This window comes from Tachyglossus aculeatus, chromosome Y4 (genome assembly GCF_015852505.1).
Source record: "Tachyglossus aculeatus isolate mTacAcu1 chromosome Y4, mTacAcu1.pri, whole genome shotgun sequence".
NCBI lineage: Eukaryota > Metazoa > Chordata > Mammalia > Monotremata > Tachyglossidae > Tachyglossus > Tachyglossus aculeatus.
The window spans coordinates 4,314,202-4,327,969 of record NC_052096.1 but is presented as its reverse complement, the minus strand read 5'-3'; the positions used below and the strand labels follow the sequence as shown (position 1 = coordinate 4,327,969).

The following is a 13,768-nucleotide window of genomic DNA, read 5'->3' as shown; positions in this document are numbered from 1 at the left end:
CCTCCAACACTTACTTTGGCAAGCAAAGTCCCCCTCTTCTTCAAAGGCCATCGAGTCGTTTCCAACCCCCAGCGACTCCATCGACACCCCCTCTCCAGAACATCCCATCTTCTGTCATAAAGTCTTTCTGGTATGTGTATCCATAGCGTTTTCTTGGTAAAGATTTGGGAATGCTTTATCACTGCCTTCTTGGAGTAAAAGCTTGAGTCTCTGCCGTTGTCTCTAATCAACGTTGTGATCACTTAATCATCCGCCTTTGACTCCTTCCCACGCTGCTGCCGCCCAGCACAGGTGAATCGACTTGGTCTTTTTTGTCTTTGTGAATTGACTTCCCCCTATGTGGCCCTTCTAAGCGCTTAGAACAGTGCTTTGCACATAGTAAGTGCTTAACAAATGCCATTATTATTATTATTCTGACCTCTGACCTCATCCCCAGCCCCTCTTTCCAGGAGCCCCTCAGGCTCTGCCTGTCTACTTTGAGTGGCATGCCAAGGCCAAGGTTAGGACCATCTTTCCCATTTGTTCATTCCGTTGTATTTATTGAGCGCTTCCTGTGTGCAGAGCACTGTATTAAGCACTTGCAAGAGTACAATATAACAATAAATGGACAAATTCCCTACCCACAATGAGCTTACAGTCTAGAAGTATATATGTAGATATATGTATATATATATGTATATGTATATATATGTAGATATATGTATATATGTATACCTGTATATATGTATATATGTTTGTACATATTTATTACTCTATTTATGTATTTATTTATTTTGCTTGTACATATCTATTCTATTTATTTTATTTTGTTAGTATAGTTTTGTTCTCTGTCTCCCCCTTTTAGACTGTGAGCCCACTGTTGGGTAGGGACTGTCTCTATACATTGCCAACTTGTACTTCGCAAGCACTTAGTACAGTGCTCTGCACACAGTAAGTGCTCAATAAATACGATTGAATGAATGAATGAGCGCTGGGGTGGCTCCCAAGGAGATTGGGTTGGACGCAGGCCTTGTCCCGCAGCGGGCTCTTACCATGTGTATTACTCTATTTATTTATTTATCTTATATTACTCTTTATTTACTTATTTTATTTGTACATGTTTATTCTATTTATTTTATTTTGTTAATATGTTTTGTTTTGTTGTCCATCTCCCCCTTCTAGACTGTGAACCCACTGTTGGGTAGGGACCGTCTCTATATGTTGCCGATTTGTACTTCCCAAGCGCTTAGTACAGAGCTCTGCACACAGTAAGCGCTCAATAAATACGATTGAATGAATGAATGAATAGAAGCGGTGAAGACAGTAATAGAAATAAATGACAGATATGGACAAAAGTTCTGTGGGGCTGGGCAGGGGGATGAACAACAGAAGCAAGTCAGGGAGATGCAGAAGGGAGTGGGAGAAGAGGAAAGGGGGGCTTAGTCAGGGAAGGCCTCTTGGAGGAGATGGGCCTTCAAATAAGGCTTTGAATGTGGGGAGCGTCACTGTCTGCCGGATTTGAGGAGGGAAGGCGTTTCGGCCAGAGGTAGGACACGGGTGAGGGGTTGGCGGCAAACTAGACGAGATGGAGGCACAATGAGAAGTCATTGATTGAGCGCTTACTGTGTGCAGAGCACTGTACTAAATCATCATCATCATCAATCGTATTTATTGAGCGCTTACTATGTGCAGAGCACTGTACTAAGCGCTTGGGAAGTACAAATTGGCAACATATAGAGACAGTCCCTACCCAGCAGTGGGCTCACAGTCTAAAACGCTTGGGAAAGTAGGATATAACAATAAACAGGCACATTCTCTGCCCACAACGAACTTACAGTCTACAGAGGGAGACAGACATTAATAGAAATAAATAAACCATTCACCTCCCCTGCCCCTCCTAATTCTGGGTGCGTGTGTTTGTGGGGTTGGGGGGAGTCGCGGTCTCCTTAAGGGTGAAGGAGTTGACCTCCAAGACCCCACTGTCTTCAACCCCTCACCCCCAATTCCCAGGTCTGGGGTCCCCCAACCTGGGAGGACACTGAAGCCCCCCGTGACCAGGGTGGGTTTGGTTTCTCTGGGTCTTGGTGGCCCTTCCTGCCCTGCCCTCAGCCCTCCGCCTCCCGGCTTCTCTAGGGACGGTCAATTGGAGTGAGGAAGGTTCTGTGGCCGTTAGGGCCTCCCCAGGCAGCCTCGCCTCTCAAGGCTCCCGAACCCCTGGCCGTCCGCCCGGATGGATCTGTTGAGAGCAGAAGGGGAGGAGACGGAAGAAGCGGGAGACTTGGAGTGGGAGGCCTTCCCCGGAGCCCGGGCTGGGGCTCAGGGGGAGAGGCCCCAGCTGCCCTTGCCCCAGCTAGCTAAGAGGTTTCCTCGCCGGCTGTCCAAGCTGCCCCTGCGCCGCCGCCTCCTCCAGGAGGCCCGGTTCCTGACCCAGTTGGTGGCCACGGGCCTCAGCACCTTGGGCTTCCTCCTCATGGTCACGGCCGCCTTCTCCCCACACTGGCTGAAGGTCCAGGGGGTTCACCTCAACAACACGGCCGCCTTCCCGTACATCCACAGCGGACTCTGGGTGCCCTGTGTCAAAGACTGCCCCTCCCTCGTCATGTCAACCAACACCTGTGAGATGCCCCTTCTTGGCCCTCACCTCAAGACCCCAATTCCCACCCCGGCCCCCCCTTTCTGGCGGCCCCCGTCCCTAGCCCCTGCATCTCCTCAGACGGGTCTGCCGCCTCCTCACAACTCTCCTCCGAGCCTCACCTTCCCTCCCCAGGTCCCCGCCTTCCTTCACTCTCCCCGTCTCTCCCCTACTCTCCCCCGCTCTCCCCTGCACCTCGACCCTCTGGATGAGTAGCACCATGGCCTAGTAGTTAGAGCCCAGGCCTGGGAGCCAGAAGGACCTGAGTTCTAATCCCGTTTCTGCCACTTGCCTACTTTGTGATGGGCATATCACTTCGCTTCTCAGGACCTCAACTGCCTCAACTGGAAAATGGGAATTGAGACTCTGAGCCCCGTGTGGGACAGGGACTGTGTCCAATCCAATTACCTTGTAATAATGATATTCATATATAATTATTAATATAATAATAACAATATTAATATAATGATAATAAAAATGGTATTTACTAAGCACTCACTATGTGCAAAGCACTGTTCTAAGCGCTAGGGAGGTTACAAGGTGATCAGGTTGTCCCACGGGGGGCCTCACAGGCTTAATCCCCATTTTACAGATGAGGTAACAGAGGCACAGGGAAGCTAAGAGACTTGCCCAAAGTCACACAGCTGACAATTGGTGGAGTCGGGATTTGAACCCATGACTTCTGACTCCAAAGCCTGTGCTCTTTCCACTGAGCCACGCTACTTCTCTAAGTATCTACTAGTATCTAGTATCTAGTAGTATCTAGTATATACTAGTATCTAGTATCTAGTATCTACTAGTATCTAGTATCTACTAGTATCTAGTATCTAGTATCTACTAGTATCTAGTATCTACTAGTATCTAGTATCTACTAGTATCTAGTATCTAGTATCTAGTATCTACTAGTATCTAGTATCTAGTATCTACTAGTATCTAGTATCTAGTATCTACTAGTATCTAGTATCTACTAGTATCTAGTATCTACTAGTATCTAGTATCATCTTCTAGTATCTAGTATCTACTAGTATCTAGTATCTACTAGTATCTAGTATCTACTAGTATCTAGTATCTACCAGTACCTAGTATCTACTAGTATCTAGTATCTAGTATCTACTAGTATCTAGCATCTAGTATCTACTAGTATCTAGTATCTACTATCTACTAGTATCTAGTATCTACTATCTACTAGTATCTATCTAGTATCTAGTATCTACTAGTATCTAGTATCTACTAGTATCTAGTATCAACTAGTATCTAGTATCTAGTATCAACTAGTATCTAGTATCTACTATCTACTATCTACTAGTATCTAGTATCTACTATCTACTAGTATCTAGTATCTAGTATCTACTAGTATCTAGTATCTACTAGTATCTAGTATCAACTAGTATCTAGTATCTAGTATCTACTAGTATCTAGTATCTACTAGTATCTAGTATCTACTCCAGCGCTTAGTACAATGTCCGACACCTAGTAAGTGCTTAACAAACACCCAGTTATTATTATTATTATTACTACCGACTGTAAGCTCGTTGTGGGCAGAGAATGCGTCTGTTTATTGTTCTCTTGAACTCTCCCAAGCATTTAGTACAGAGCTCTGCACACAGAAAGCGCCCGATAAATACGATTTATTAAATAGATGAATGAATAATAATTAATAATAATTGCAGTACTCGTGAAACCATTGCTACGTGTCAACTGGTCTAAGCGCTGGGGTAGATACAAGGCAATCAGGATGGACACAATAAATAAATGACCCACACTCTCTTGCTCCCCACCGACCCCGCAGCCGCTTACGCTTTGGGGCAGCAGCGTCCGTTGCTGGAAGCAGTCAAGTTCAGCTTCCTGTTGGCCATGATCTCTGGCTTCCTCTTCACCTGCTGGATGTTCTGCATCTTCTCCCCCCTGTCGCAGAAAATCGCCCACTTTGACCTGATCTCGGCCTTCGGTTGCGTCTTCGTAGGTGCGTCTGGCTCTTGAGGGGAGCTTCCTTTCGGCCCCCGTCTGGCCCTCTTTCCCTGGTGTTTTAGACTGGGAGCCCACTGTTGGGTAGGGACCGTCTCTATATGCTGCCAGCTTGTACTTCCCAAGTGCTTAGTACAGTGCTCTGCACACAGTAAGCGCTCAATAAATACGACTGATTGATTATAATGGCATTTATTAAGTGCTTACTATGTGCATTCTCCATCCCCCCATCTTACCTCCTTCCCTTCCCCACAGCACCTGTATATATGTATATATGGTTGTACATATTTATTACTCTATTTATTTATTTATTTATTTATTTTACTTGTACATTTCTATCCTATTTATTTAATTTTATTGGTATGTTTGGTTCTGTTCTCTGTCTCCCCCTTTTAGACTGTGAGCCCACTGTTGGGTAGGGACTGTCTCTATGTGTTGCCAGCTTGTACTTCCCAAGTGCTTAGTACAGTGCTCTGCACACAGTAAGCGCTCAATAAATACGACTGATTGATTATAATGGCATTTATTAAGTGCTTACTATGTGCACTCTCCATCCCCCCATCTTACCTCCTTCCCTTCCCCACAGCACCTGTATATATGTATATATGGTTGTACATATTTATTACTCTATTTATTTATTTATTTATTTTACTTGTACATTTCTATCCTATTTATTTAATTTTGTTGGTATGTTTGGTTCTGTTCTCTGTCTCTCCCTTTTAGACTGTGAGCCCACTGTTGGGTAGGGACTGTCTCTATGTGTTGCCAATTTGTACTTCCCAAGTGCTTAGTACAGTGCTCTGCACATAGTAAGCGCTCAATAAATACGATTGATTGATTGATTGATTGATTGATTGCAAAGCACTGTTCCAAGCACTGGGGGGATACAAGGTGATCAGGTTGTCCCACGGGGGGCTCACAGTCAATCCCCATTTTACAGAGGAGGTAACTGAGGCACAGAGAAGTTAAGAGACTTGCCCAAAGTCACACAGCTGACAGTTGGCGGAGCCGGGATTTGAACCCTCAACCAGTGACTCCAAAGCCCGTGCTCTTTCCACTGCGCCACGCTGCTTCTCTATTGATTGATTGATTGATTGGTGTTCCCCCTGGGCTCCTCCGTCTGTCCTCTTGCTGAGGGATAAGGACGGGAGAGGGAGAAGTAAGAGCAGCATGGCCTAATGGTTAGTGCCCGGGCCTGGGAATCAGAGGGACCTAGGTTCCAGTCCCGACTCCGCTGCCGGCCTGCTGTGTGACTTTGTACGAGTCACTTGGCATTTGTACATATTTATTACTCTATTTATCTATTTATTTTACCTGTACATATCTATTCTATTTATTTTATTTTGTTAGTATGTTTGGTTTTGTTCTCTGTCTCCCCCTTTTAGACTGTGAGCCCACTATTGGGTAGGGACTGTCTCTATATGTTGCCAAATTGTACTTCCCAAGCGCTTAGTCCAGTGCTCTGCACACAGTAAGCGCTCAATAAATATGATTGATGATGATAATGGGCCTCAGTTATCGCAACTGTGAAACGGGGATTGAGACTGAGCCCCACGTGAGACGTGGAATATGTCCAGAGTGATTGGTTTGTATCTGTCCCAGTGCTAAGTACAGTTCCTGGCACGTAGCGTTTAACTACTATCATTTTTTTAAAAAAGGAGAGTGGGTTGATGAAGTTCCGTGAGTTCCTGAGAGGTAGCAGGACCTGGTGGATACAGCCCGGGCCTAAGAGTCAGAAGGTCACGGGTTCTAATCCTGGTTGTCTGCTTTGTGACCACGGGCAAGTCACTTCAATTCTCTGTGCCTCAGTTACCCCATCTGTAAAAGGGAGATTGAGACTGTGAGCCCCATGTGGGACAGCCCGGTTTGCTTCTATCCACCCAGCGCTTAGTACAGTACCTGGCACGTAGTAAGCACTTTAGAAATACCACATTTATTATTGTCTTCGGCCGTGAGTAATGGAGGATATTCTGCCCCCGGGGGTCATGGGACTTAGAGTTAGTTATGGCATTTCTTCTGTGCTTAGGGTGTGCTGAACTCTCGGGTAGTTAGTCACAGTTTCTGACGCTCCCTGGGATCACAGTCCAAAAGGGAGAGAGAGCATGCGTTTTTATCTCCATTTTACAGACTGGATAGGTTTCAGAAGGCATACGAGGTAAACCTGAGCCTCAGGGAGCCCCAAGAAGGTGAGGGGGACCGCGCGGGACCCGGCCCTTCTCAGAGTTGGCGTAACTTCTCTCAAAGATGGTCATGACACTGCCTTTCTCAAAGATGGCGGTTAACCAGACGTGAGATCAATCAATCAATCAATCAATCGTATTTATTGAGCGCTTACTGTGTGCAGAGCACTGTACTAAGCTCTTGGGCTTTCCCCCTTTTAGACTGTGAGCCCACTGTTGGGTAGGGACTGTCTCTATATGTTGCCAATTTCTACTTCCCAAGCGCTTAGTACAGTGCTCTGCACATAGTAAGCGCTCAATAAATACGATTGATGATGATGATGATGAAGTACAAGCTGGCAACATACAGAGACAGTCCCTACCCAACAGTGGGCTCACAGTCTAAAAGAGATGGGTCTTGGAGCACGATCGAGTGGGAAGAGCCTGACCCTGAGAGTCAGAGGATCTGCCTCCTAATCCTGGCTCTGTCATCTGCTTGCTGTGTGACCATGGGCAAGTCACTTCACTTCTCTGGGCCTCAGTTCCCTCATCTGTAAAATAGGGATGAAGACTGTGAGCCCCGTAGGGGACACAGACTGTGTCCAACCTATCTTGCGTCTACCCCAGCCCTCAATACAGTGCCTGGCACATTGTAAGCATTTAACCAATACCATTAAAAAAAATGGCATTTACTGAGCACCTGCTGCAGGGAGAGCTCAGTATTAAGCGCCTGGGAGAGGGCCAGAGAGTTAATAGATATGATCCCTGTCCCCAAGAAGCTTACATGGCTCTTTTGTCGTGAAAGCCACAAGAAGCAGCGTGGCTTAGTGGACAGAGCACGGGCTTGGGAGTCAGAGGTTGTGGGTTCTAATCCTGGCTCTTCCACATGCCAGCTGTGTGACTTGGGCAAGTCACTAAACTTCTCTGTGCCTCAGTTCCCTCATCTGTAAAATGGGGATTAAGACTGTGAGCCAAATTATGTTGCCAAACTGTACTTCCCAAGCGCTTAGTACAGTGCTCTGCACACAGTAAGCGCTCAATAAATACGATTGAATGAATGAATGAATGAATGAGCCCCACGTGGGACAACCTGATTACCTTGTATCTGCCCCGGTGCTTAGAACAGTGTTTGGCACATGGTAAGTGCTTAATACCATTATTATTATTATTATTATTTTGTTCCTGTCCTCTCTCCCAACAGGAAGTTGCCTCTTCTTCACCCTCCTGCTGTATCCTCTTCACCTCCAGTTGGAGCTGGGTGGGGGCAAAGAAGGTTTCCACGTGGACCTGGGCAGATACCTGGACTGGAGCTATTTTCTGGGATGGATGGTGATCCTGATTTACGCGGCATGTGGTGAGAGAGGACGGGTCGGGAGAGGAAGGTGGGGCGGGGGAGAGAGGGATAAGAGGATTGGAGCTGGGACTGAAGTTCTAGACTGTAAACTCACTGTGGGCAGGGATCGTGTCTACCAACTCCACTATAGTGTACTCTCCCCAGCGCTTAGTCCAACGCTCTGCACACAGTCAGCACTCTGGAAGCCCAGTCGATCGATCGGGATAGGGGTGCAGGGTCCCGGGGTGAGGTGGACCGGAAGCTCACGGTGGGCCGGGATCGTGTCTACCAACTCCGTTGGACTGGACTTCCCAATCAATCAATCAATCGTATTTATTGAGCGCTTACTGTATGCAGAGCACTGTACTAAGCACTTGGGAAGTACAAGTTGGTAACATATAGAGACGGTCCCTACCCAACAACGGGCTCACAGTCTAGAAGGGGGAGACAGACAACAAAACAAAACATATCAACAAAATAAAATAAAGAGAATAGATATGTATAAGTAAAATAAATAAATAGAGTAATAAATCCGTACAAACATATATACATCTATACAGGTGCTGTGGGGAAGGGAAGGAGGTAAGGCGACGGGGGTGGAGGGGGCTCAGTCAATTAATCAATCAATCGCATTTATTGAGCGCTTACTGTGTGCAGAGCACTGTACCTGTATATGTTTGTACATATTTATTACTCTATTTATTTATTTATTTTACTTGTACATATCTATTCTATTTATTTTATTTTGTTAGTACATTTGGTTTTGTTCTCTGTCTCCCCCTTTTAGACTGTGAGCCCAATGTTGGGTAGGGACCGCCTCTATATGTTGCCAATTTGTACTTCCCAAGCGCTCAGTACGGTGCTCTGCACATAGTAAGCGCTCAATAAATACGATTGATGATGTACTAAGCGCTTGGGAAGTCCAAAAACGGAACATGGAGACAGTGAAATGACTTCCCCAAGCGCCTAGCCCAGTGCTCTGCACACAGTAAGCGCTCGGTAAATGTGTCCAGCTCCATTTGCTGGACATCTCCCCCTCGTCCCCCTCTCCATCCCCCCGTCTTACCTCCTTCCCTTCCCCACAGCACCTGTATATATGTATATATGGTTGTACATATTTATTACTCTATTTATCTATTTATTTATTTATTTTACTTGTACATTTCTATCCTACTTATTTTATTTTGTTGGTATGTTTGGTTCTGTTCTCTGTCTCCCCCTTTTAGACTGTGAGCCCACTGTTGGGTAGGGACTGTCTCTATGTGATGCCAATTTGTACTTCCCAAGCGCTTAGTACAGTGCTCTGCACATAGTAAGCGCTCAATAAATACGATTGATTGATTGATTGATTGATTTGCTCGTATCCACCCCAGGGCTGAGAAGGTAACCTGGCGCAGAGCAAGCGCTTAACGAATGCCGTCGTTATTTTTATTAATAAATAGCGATGATGGATGGATTGACTGAGGGGAAGGGAAGGGGCGTGGGGCGGCCTTCGTCTCCATACTCTACCCCCGGCCCCCCCAGGGGTCCTCTGCTACCTCAACCACAGGAGGTTCTGGAGCATTCTCCCGCGCCAGCGCCCACAGACCTCATGCAGATCCAAGGGCTCGTTTTCCGAGGCGCCCGAGCGGCACGAATCCTGGACGGGCGGGGGAGCCTTGGCGACACCCGCCGCGAAGAAACCCATCAAATTTCCCTCCTGCCCCACGAGCCCCACTCCCAACCGGACCCCCCAGTTGCCCCCATAAAGGGGGACCCTTCCTGGTCACCCCTCCTCGTGCCCTGGGGCAGGCCCGGCCCTGAGGGGACGGCGGAGGCCTCCTGCTTTCCCCGTCCTGGGGGACCGGATTACCTCCCGCATTGCCCCCCGCCCCTCTCCGGTCCCTCTCAGCATCCCCTTCCCACTTCCCGGCACCCCCTCCCACCCGCCCCCTGAAATAAAGATTTTGTCTGACTTCGCACCCATCTTTGGTCATCTCTTGGTTCTGACACCCGTCTACATGTTTTGTTTTGTCGTCTGTCTCCCCCTTCTAGACTGTGAGCCCGCTGTTGGGTAGGGACCGTCTCTATATGTTGCCAATTTGTACTTCCCAAGCGCTTAGTACAGTGCTCTGCACACAGTAAGTGCTCAATAAATGATTGAATGAATGAATGCCAATTATAATATGATAATAATAATAAAATGCTATCAATCGATTAAGGACTGCAAGCTCCTTATGAGCAGGGAACATTTCAATTGTTTTGCTTTCATGGTGTTTGTTAAGCACTTACTCTGTGCCAGACACTGTACTAATCAACCAATCAATCAATCAATCAATCGTATTTATTGAGCGCTTACTGTGTGCAGAGCACCGTACTAAGCGCTTGGGAAGTACAAGTTGGCAACATATAGAGACAGTCCCTATCCAACAGTGGGCTCACAGTCTAAAAGGGGGAGACAGAGAACGAGACCAAACATACTAACAAAATAAAATAAATAGAATAGATATGTACAAGATAAATCAATCAATCAATCAATCAATCGTATTTATTGAGTGCTTACTGTGTGCAGAGCACTGTACTAAGCGCTTGGGAAGTACAAGTTGGCAACATATAGAGACAGTCCCTACCCAACAGTACTAAGCGTTGGAGTACAAGCCCATCAGAGAGGACACAGTCCCTGTCACACAAGGGGCTCACAGTCTTAATCCCCATTTTTCAGGAGAGGTAACTGAGGCCCAGAGAAGTTAAGTGACTTGCTCAAGGTCACACAACAGGCAAGTACAGTGCCTGGCACATAATAAGCACTTAATAATGATGACAGTTATTAAGCGCTTACAATATGCAAAGCACTGTTCTAAGCGCTGGGGAGGTTACAAGGTGATCAGGTTGTCCCACGGGGGCTCACTGGCTTAATCCCCATTTTACAGATGAGGTAACAGAGGCACAGAGAAGTTAAGTGACTTGCCCAAAGTCACACAGCTGATAAGTGGCGGGGTCAGGATATGAACCCATGATCTCTTACTCCAAAGCCCATGCTCTTTCCAATGTGCCACGCTGCTTCCCAAACAAATACCATACTTATTATTATTGAGAAGGAGCGTGGCTTAATGGAAAGAGCACGGGCTTCAGAGTTGGTTGTGGGTTCTAATCCTGGCTCCGCCACTTATCACCTGCGACCTTGGGCAAATCACTTAACTTCTCTGGGCCTCAGTTACCTCATCTGTCAAATGGGGATTAAGACTGTGAGCCCCACTTGGGTCAACCTGATTACCTTGCATCTACCCCAGCGCTTAGCACAGTGCTTGGCACATAGTAAGCGCTTAACAAATACCAACATTATTGTTATTACTTCACTGTCAGCTGTGTGACTTGGGGCAAGTCACTTAACTTCTCTGTGCCTCAGTTACCTCATCTGTAAAATGAGGACTAAGACTGTGAGCCCTGCGCTTAGAACAATGCTTGGCACATAGTAAGCACTAAACACTGTGAACCCGTTGTTGGGTAGAGATTGTCTCTGTTGCCGAATTGTACTTTCCAAGTGCTTAGTACAGTGCTCTGCACACAGTAGGTGCTCAATAAATACGATCGATGGAATGAATGAGTGAATGAACAAATACCATCATTATTATTATTCTCTGGTCCTCGGTAACCTTATCTGTAAAATGGGGATTAAATCCTAGTCCTTCCTATTTAGACTGTGAGCCCCGTGTAGGCCAGGGCCTGTGTCCAACCTGATGATCTTGTGTCTACCTCAGTGCTCCGCCAATTGTCAGCTGTGTGACTTTGTCACCCGTATATATGTATATATGTTTGTACATATGTATTACTCTATTTATTTATTTTACTTGTTCATATCTATTCTATTTATTTTATTTTGTTAGTATGTTTGGGTTTTTTCTCTGTCTCCCCCTTTTAGACTGTGAGCCCACTGTTGGGTAGGGACTGTCTCTCTATGTTGCCAACTTGTACTTCCCAAGCGCTTAGTACAGTGCTCTGCACACAGTAAGCGCTCAATAAATATGATTGATTGATTGATTGATTGATTGATTGATTGATTGATTGATTGGGCAAGTCACTTAACTTCTCTGGGCCTCAATGACCTCATCTGTAAAATGGGGATGAAGACTGTGAGCCCCCCGTGGGACAACCTGATCACCTTGTAACCTCCCCAGCGCTTAGAATAGTGCTTTGCACATAGTAAGCGCTTAACAAATGCCATCATTATTATTATAGCAAGCGCCTAACAAATACTATTAAAAAAAAGGGGTTGGAGCATCGGTGAACGAATTGCGCATGCGCGCTTTCGGAGGGCGGGGAGGGGGGCGGCTGGAGCCTGCGCAGTGGGGCCGCTCTGAACAAACACTATTTTAAAAAAAAAAAAGAAGGAAGGGAGCGTCGGGGCAAGAAGTACGCATGCGCATTCTCGGGCCAGGGGCGGTTGGAGTCTGCGCAGTGGGGCCGCTCTGAACATATTTTTAAAAAAGGGTAAGAAGTGCGCATGCGCACTTTAGGAGGGTGGGAAGGGGCCGTTGGAGCCTGCGCTGTGGGGCCGCTCTTAACAAATATTATTTAAAAAAAGGGTAGGAGCGTGGGGCAAGAAATGCGCATGCGCACTTTCGGGGAGTGGGGAGAGTGCGGTTGGAGCCTGCGCAGTGGGGCTGGTCTTAAATACTAAAGAGTATTAAGAGCGCAGCGAGGAGCAGCGTGGGCCAGTGGAAAGAGCCCGGGCTCTGGAGTCAGAGGTCATGGGTTCAAATCCCGGCCCCGTCAATTGTCAGCTGTGTGACTTTGGGCAAGTCACTTCACTTCTCTGGGCCTCAGTTCCCTCATCTGTAAAAGGGGGATGAAGACTGTGAACCCTGCCGTGGGACAACCTGATCGCTTTGTAACCTCCCCGGCGCTTAGAACAGTGTTTTGCACATAGTAAGCACTTAAGTGCCATCATACCTGATCACCTTGTAACCTCCCCGGTGCTTAGAACAGTGCTTTGCATATAGTAAAGCGCTTAATAAACGGGAGGCCTTCCCAGACTGAGCCCCCTCCATCCGCCCGTCTTACCTCCTTCCCTTCCCCACAGCACTTGTATATATGTATATATGTTTGTACATATTTATTACTCTATTTTACTTGTACATATCTACTCTATTTTATTTTGTTAGTATGTTTGGTTTTGTTCTCTGTCTACCCCTTTTACACTGTGAGCCCACTGTTGGGTAGGGACTATGTTGCCAACTTGTACTTCCCAAGCGCTTAGTACAGTGCTCTGCACACAGTAAGCGCTCAATAAATACGATTGATCGATTGGTTATTTATTTTACTTGTACATATCTATTCTATTTATTTTATTTTGTTAATATGTTTGGTTTTGTTCTCTGTCTCCCCCTTCTAGACTGTGAGCCCACTGTTGGATAGGGACTGTCTCTATATGTTGCCAACTTGTACTTCCCAAGCGCTTAGTCCAGTGCTCTGCACACAGTAAGCGCTCAATAAATACGATTGATTGATTGATAAAATGGGGATGAAGACTGTGAGCCCCCCGTGGGACAACCTGATCACTTTGTAACCTCCCCGGCGCTTAGAACAATGTTTTGCGCATAGTAAGCACTTAATAAGTGCCATCACACCTGATCACCTTGTAACCTCCCCGGCGCTTAGAACAGTGCTTTGCACATCGTAAGCGCTTAATAAACGCCATCGTTGTTACTAAAAAAAAAAAAG

General features: G+C 46.5%; 1 protein-coding gene across 1 annotated transcript; it reads left to right on the top strand.

The window, feature by feature from the left end:
• Window positions 1–2,209: 2,209 nt before the first annotated feature.
• Window positions 2,210–9,894, top strand: ODF4 (outer dense fiber of sperm tails 4). The gene is made up of 4 exons (XM_038768234.1): window positions 2,210–2,594; window positions 4,401–4,574; window positions 7,937–8,089; window positions 9,593–9,894. The coding sequence occupies exons 1-4, from the start codon at window positions 2,210–2,212 to the stop codon at window positions 9,814–9,816; spliced, it is 936 nt and encodes a 311-aa protein (XP_038624162.1). The 3' UTR covers window positions 9,817–9,894.
• The last annotated feature ends 3,874 nt before the right edge of the window (window positions 9,895–13,768 follow it).

Bases quoted from the DNA above. Each gene is read 5' to 3' on its own strand.
- ODF4 (XM_038768234.1), top strand. From the start codon at position 2,210: ATGGATCTGTTGAGAGCAGAAGGGGAGGAGACGGAAGAAGCGGGAGAC. The intron at 2,595-4,400 runs GTGAGATGCCCC...CCGACCCCGCAG, and splicing joins CGTCATGTCAACCAACACCT to CCGCTTACGCTTTGGGGCAG. The intron at 4,575-7,936 runs GTGCGTCTGGCT...CTCTCCCAACAG, and splicing joins CTTCGGTTGCGTCTTCGTAG to GAAGTTGCCTCTTCTTCACC.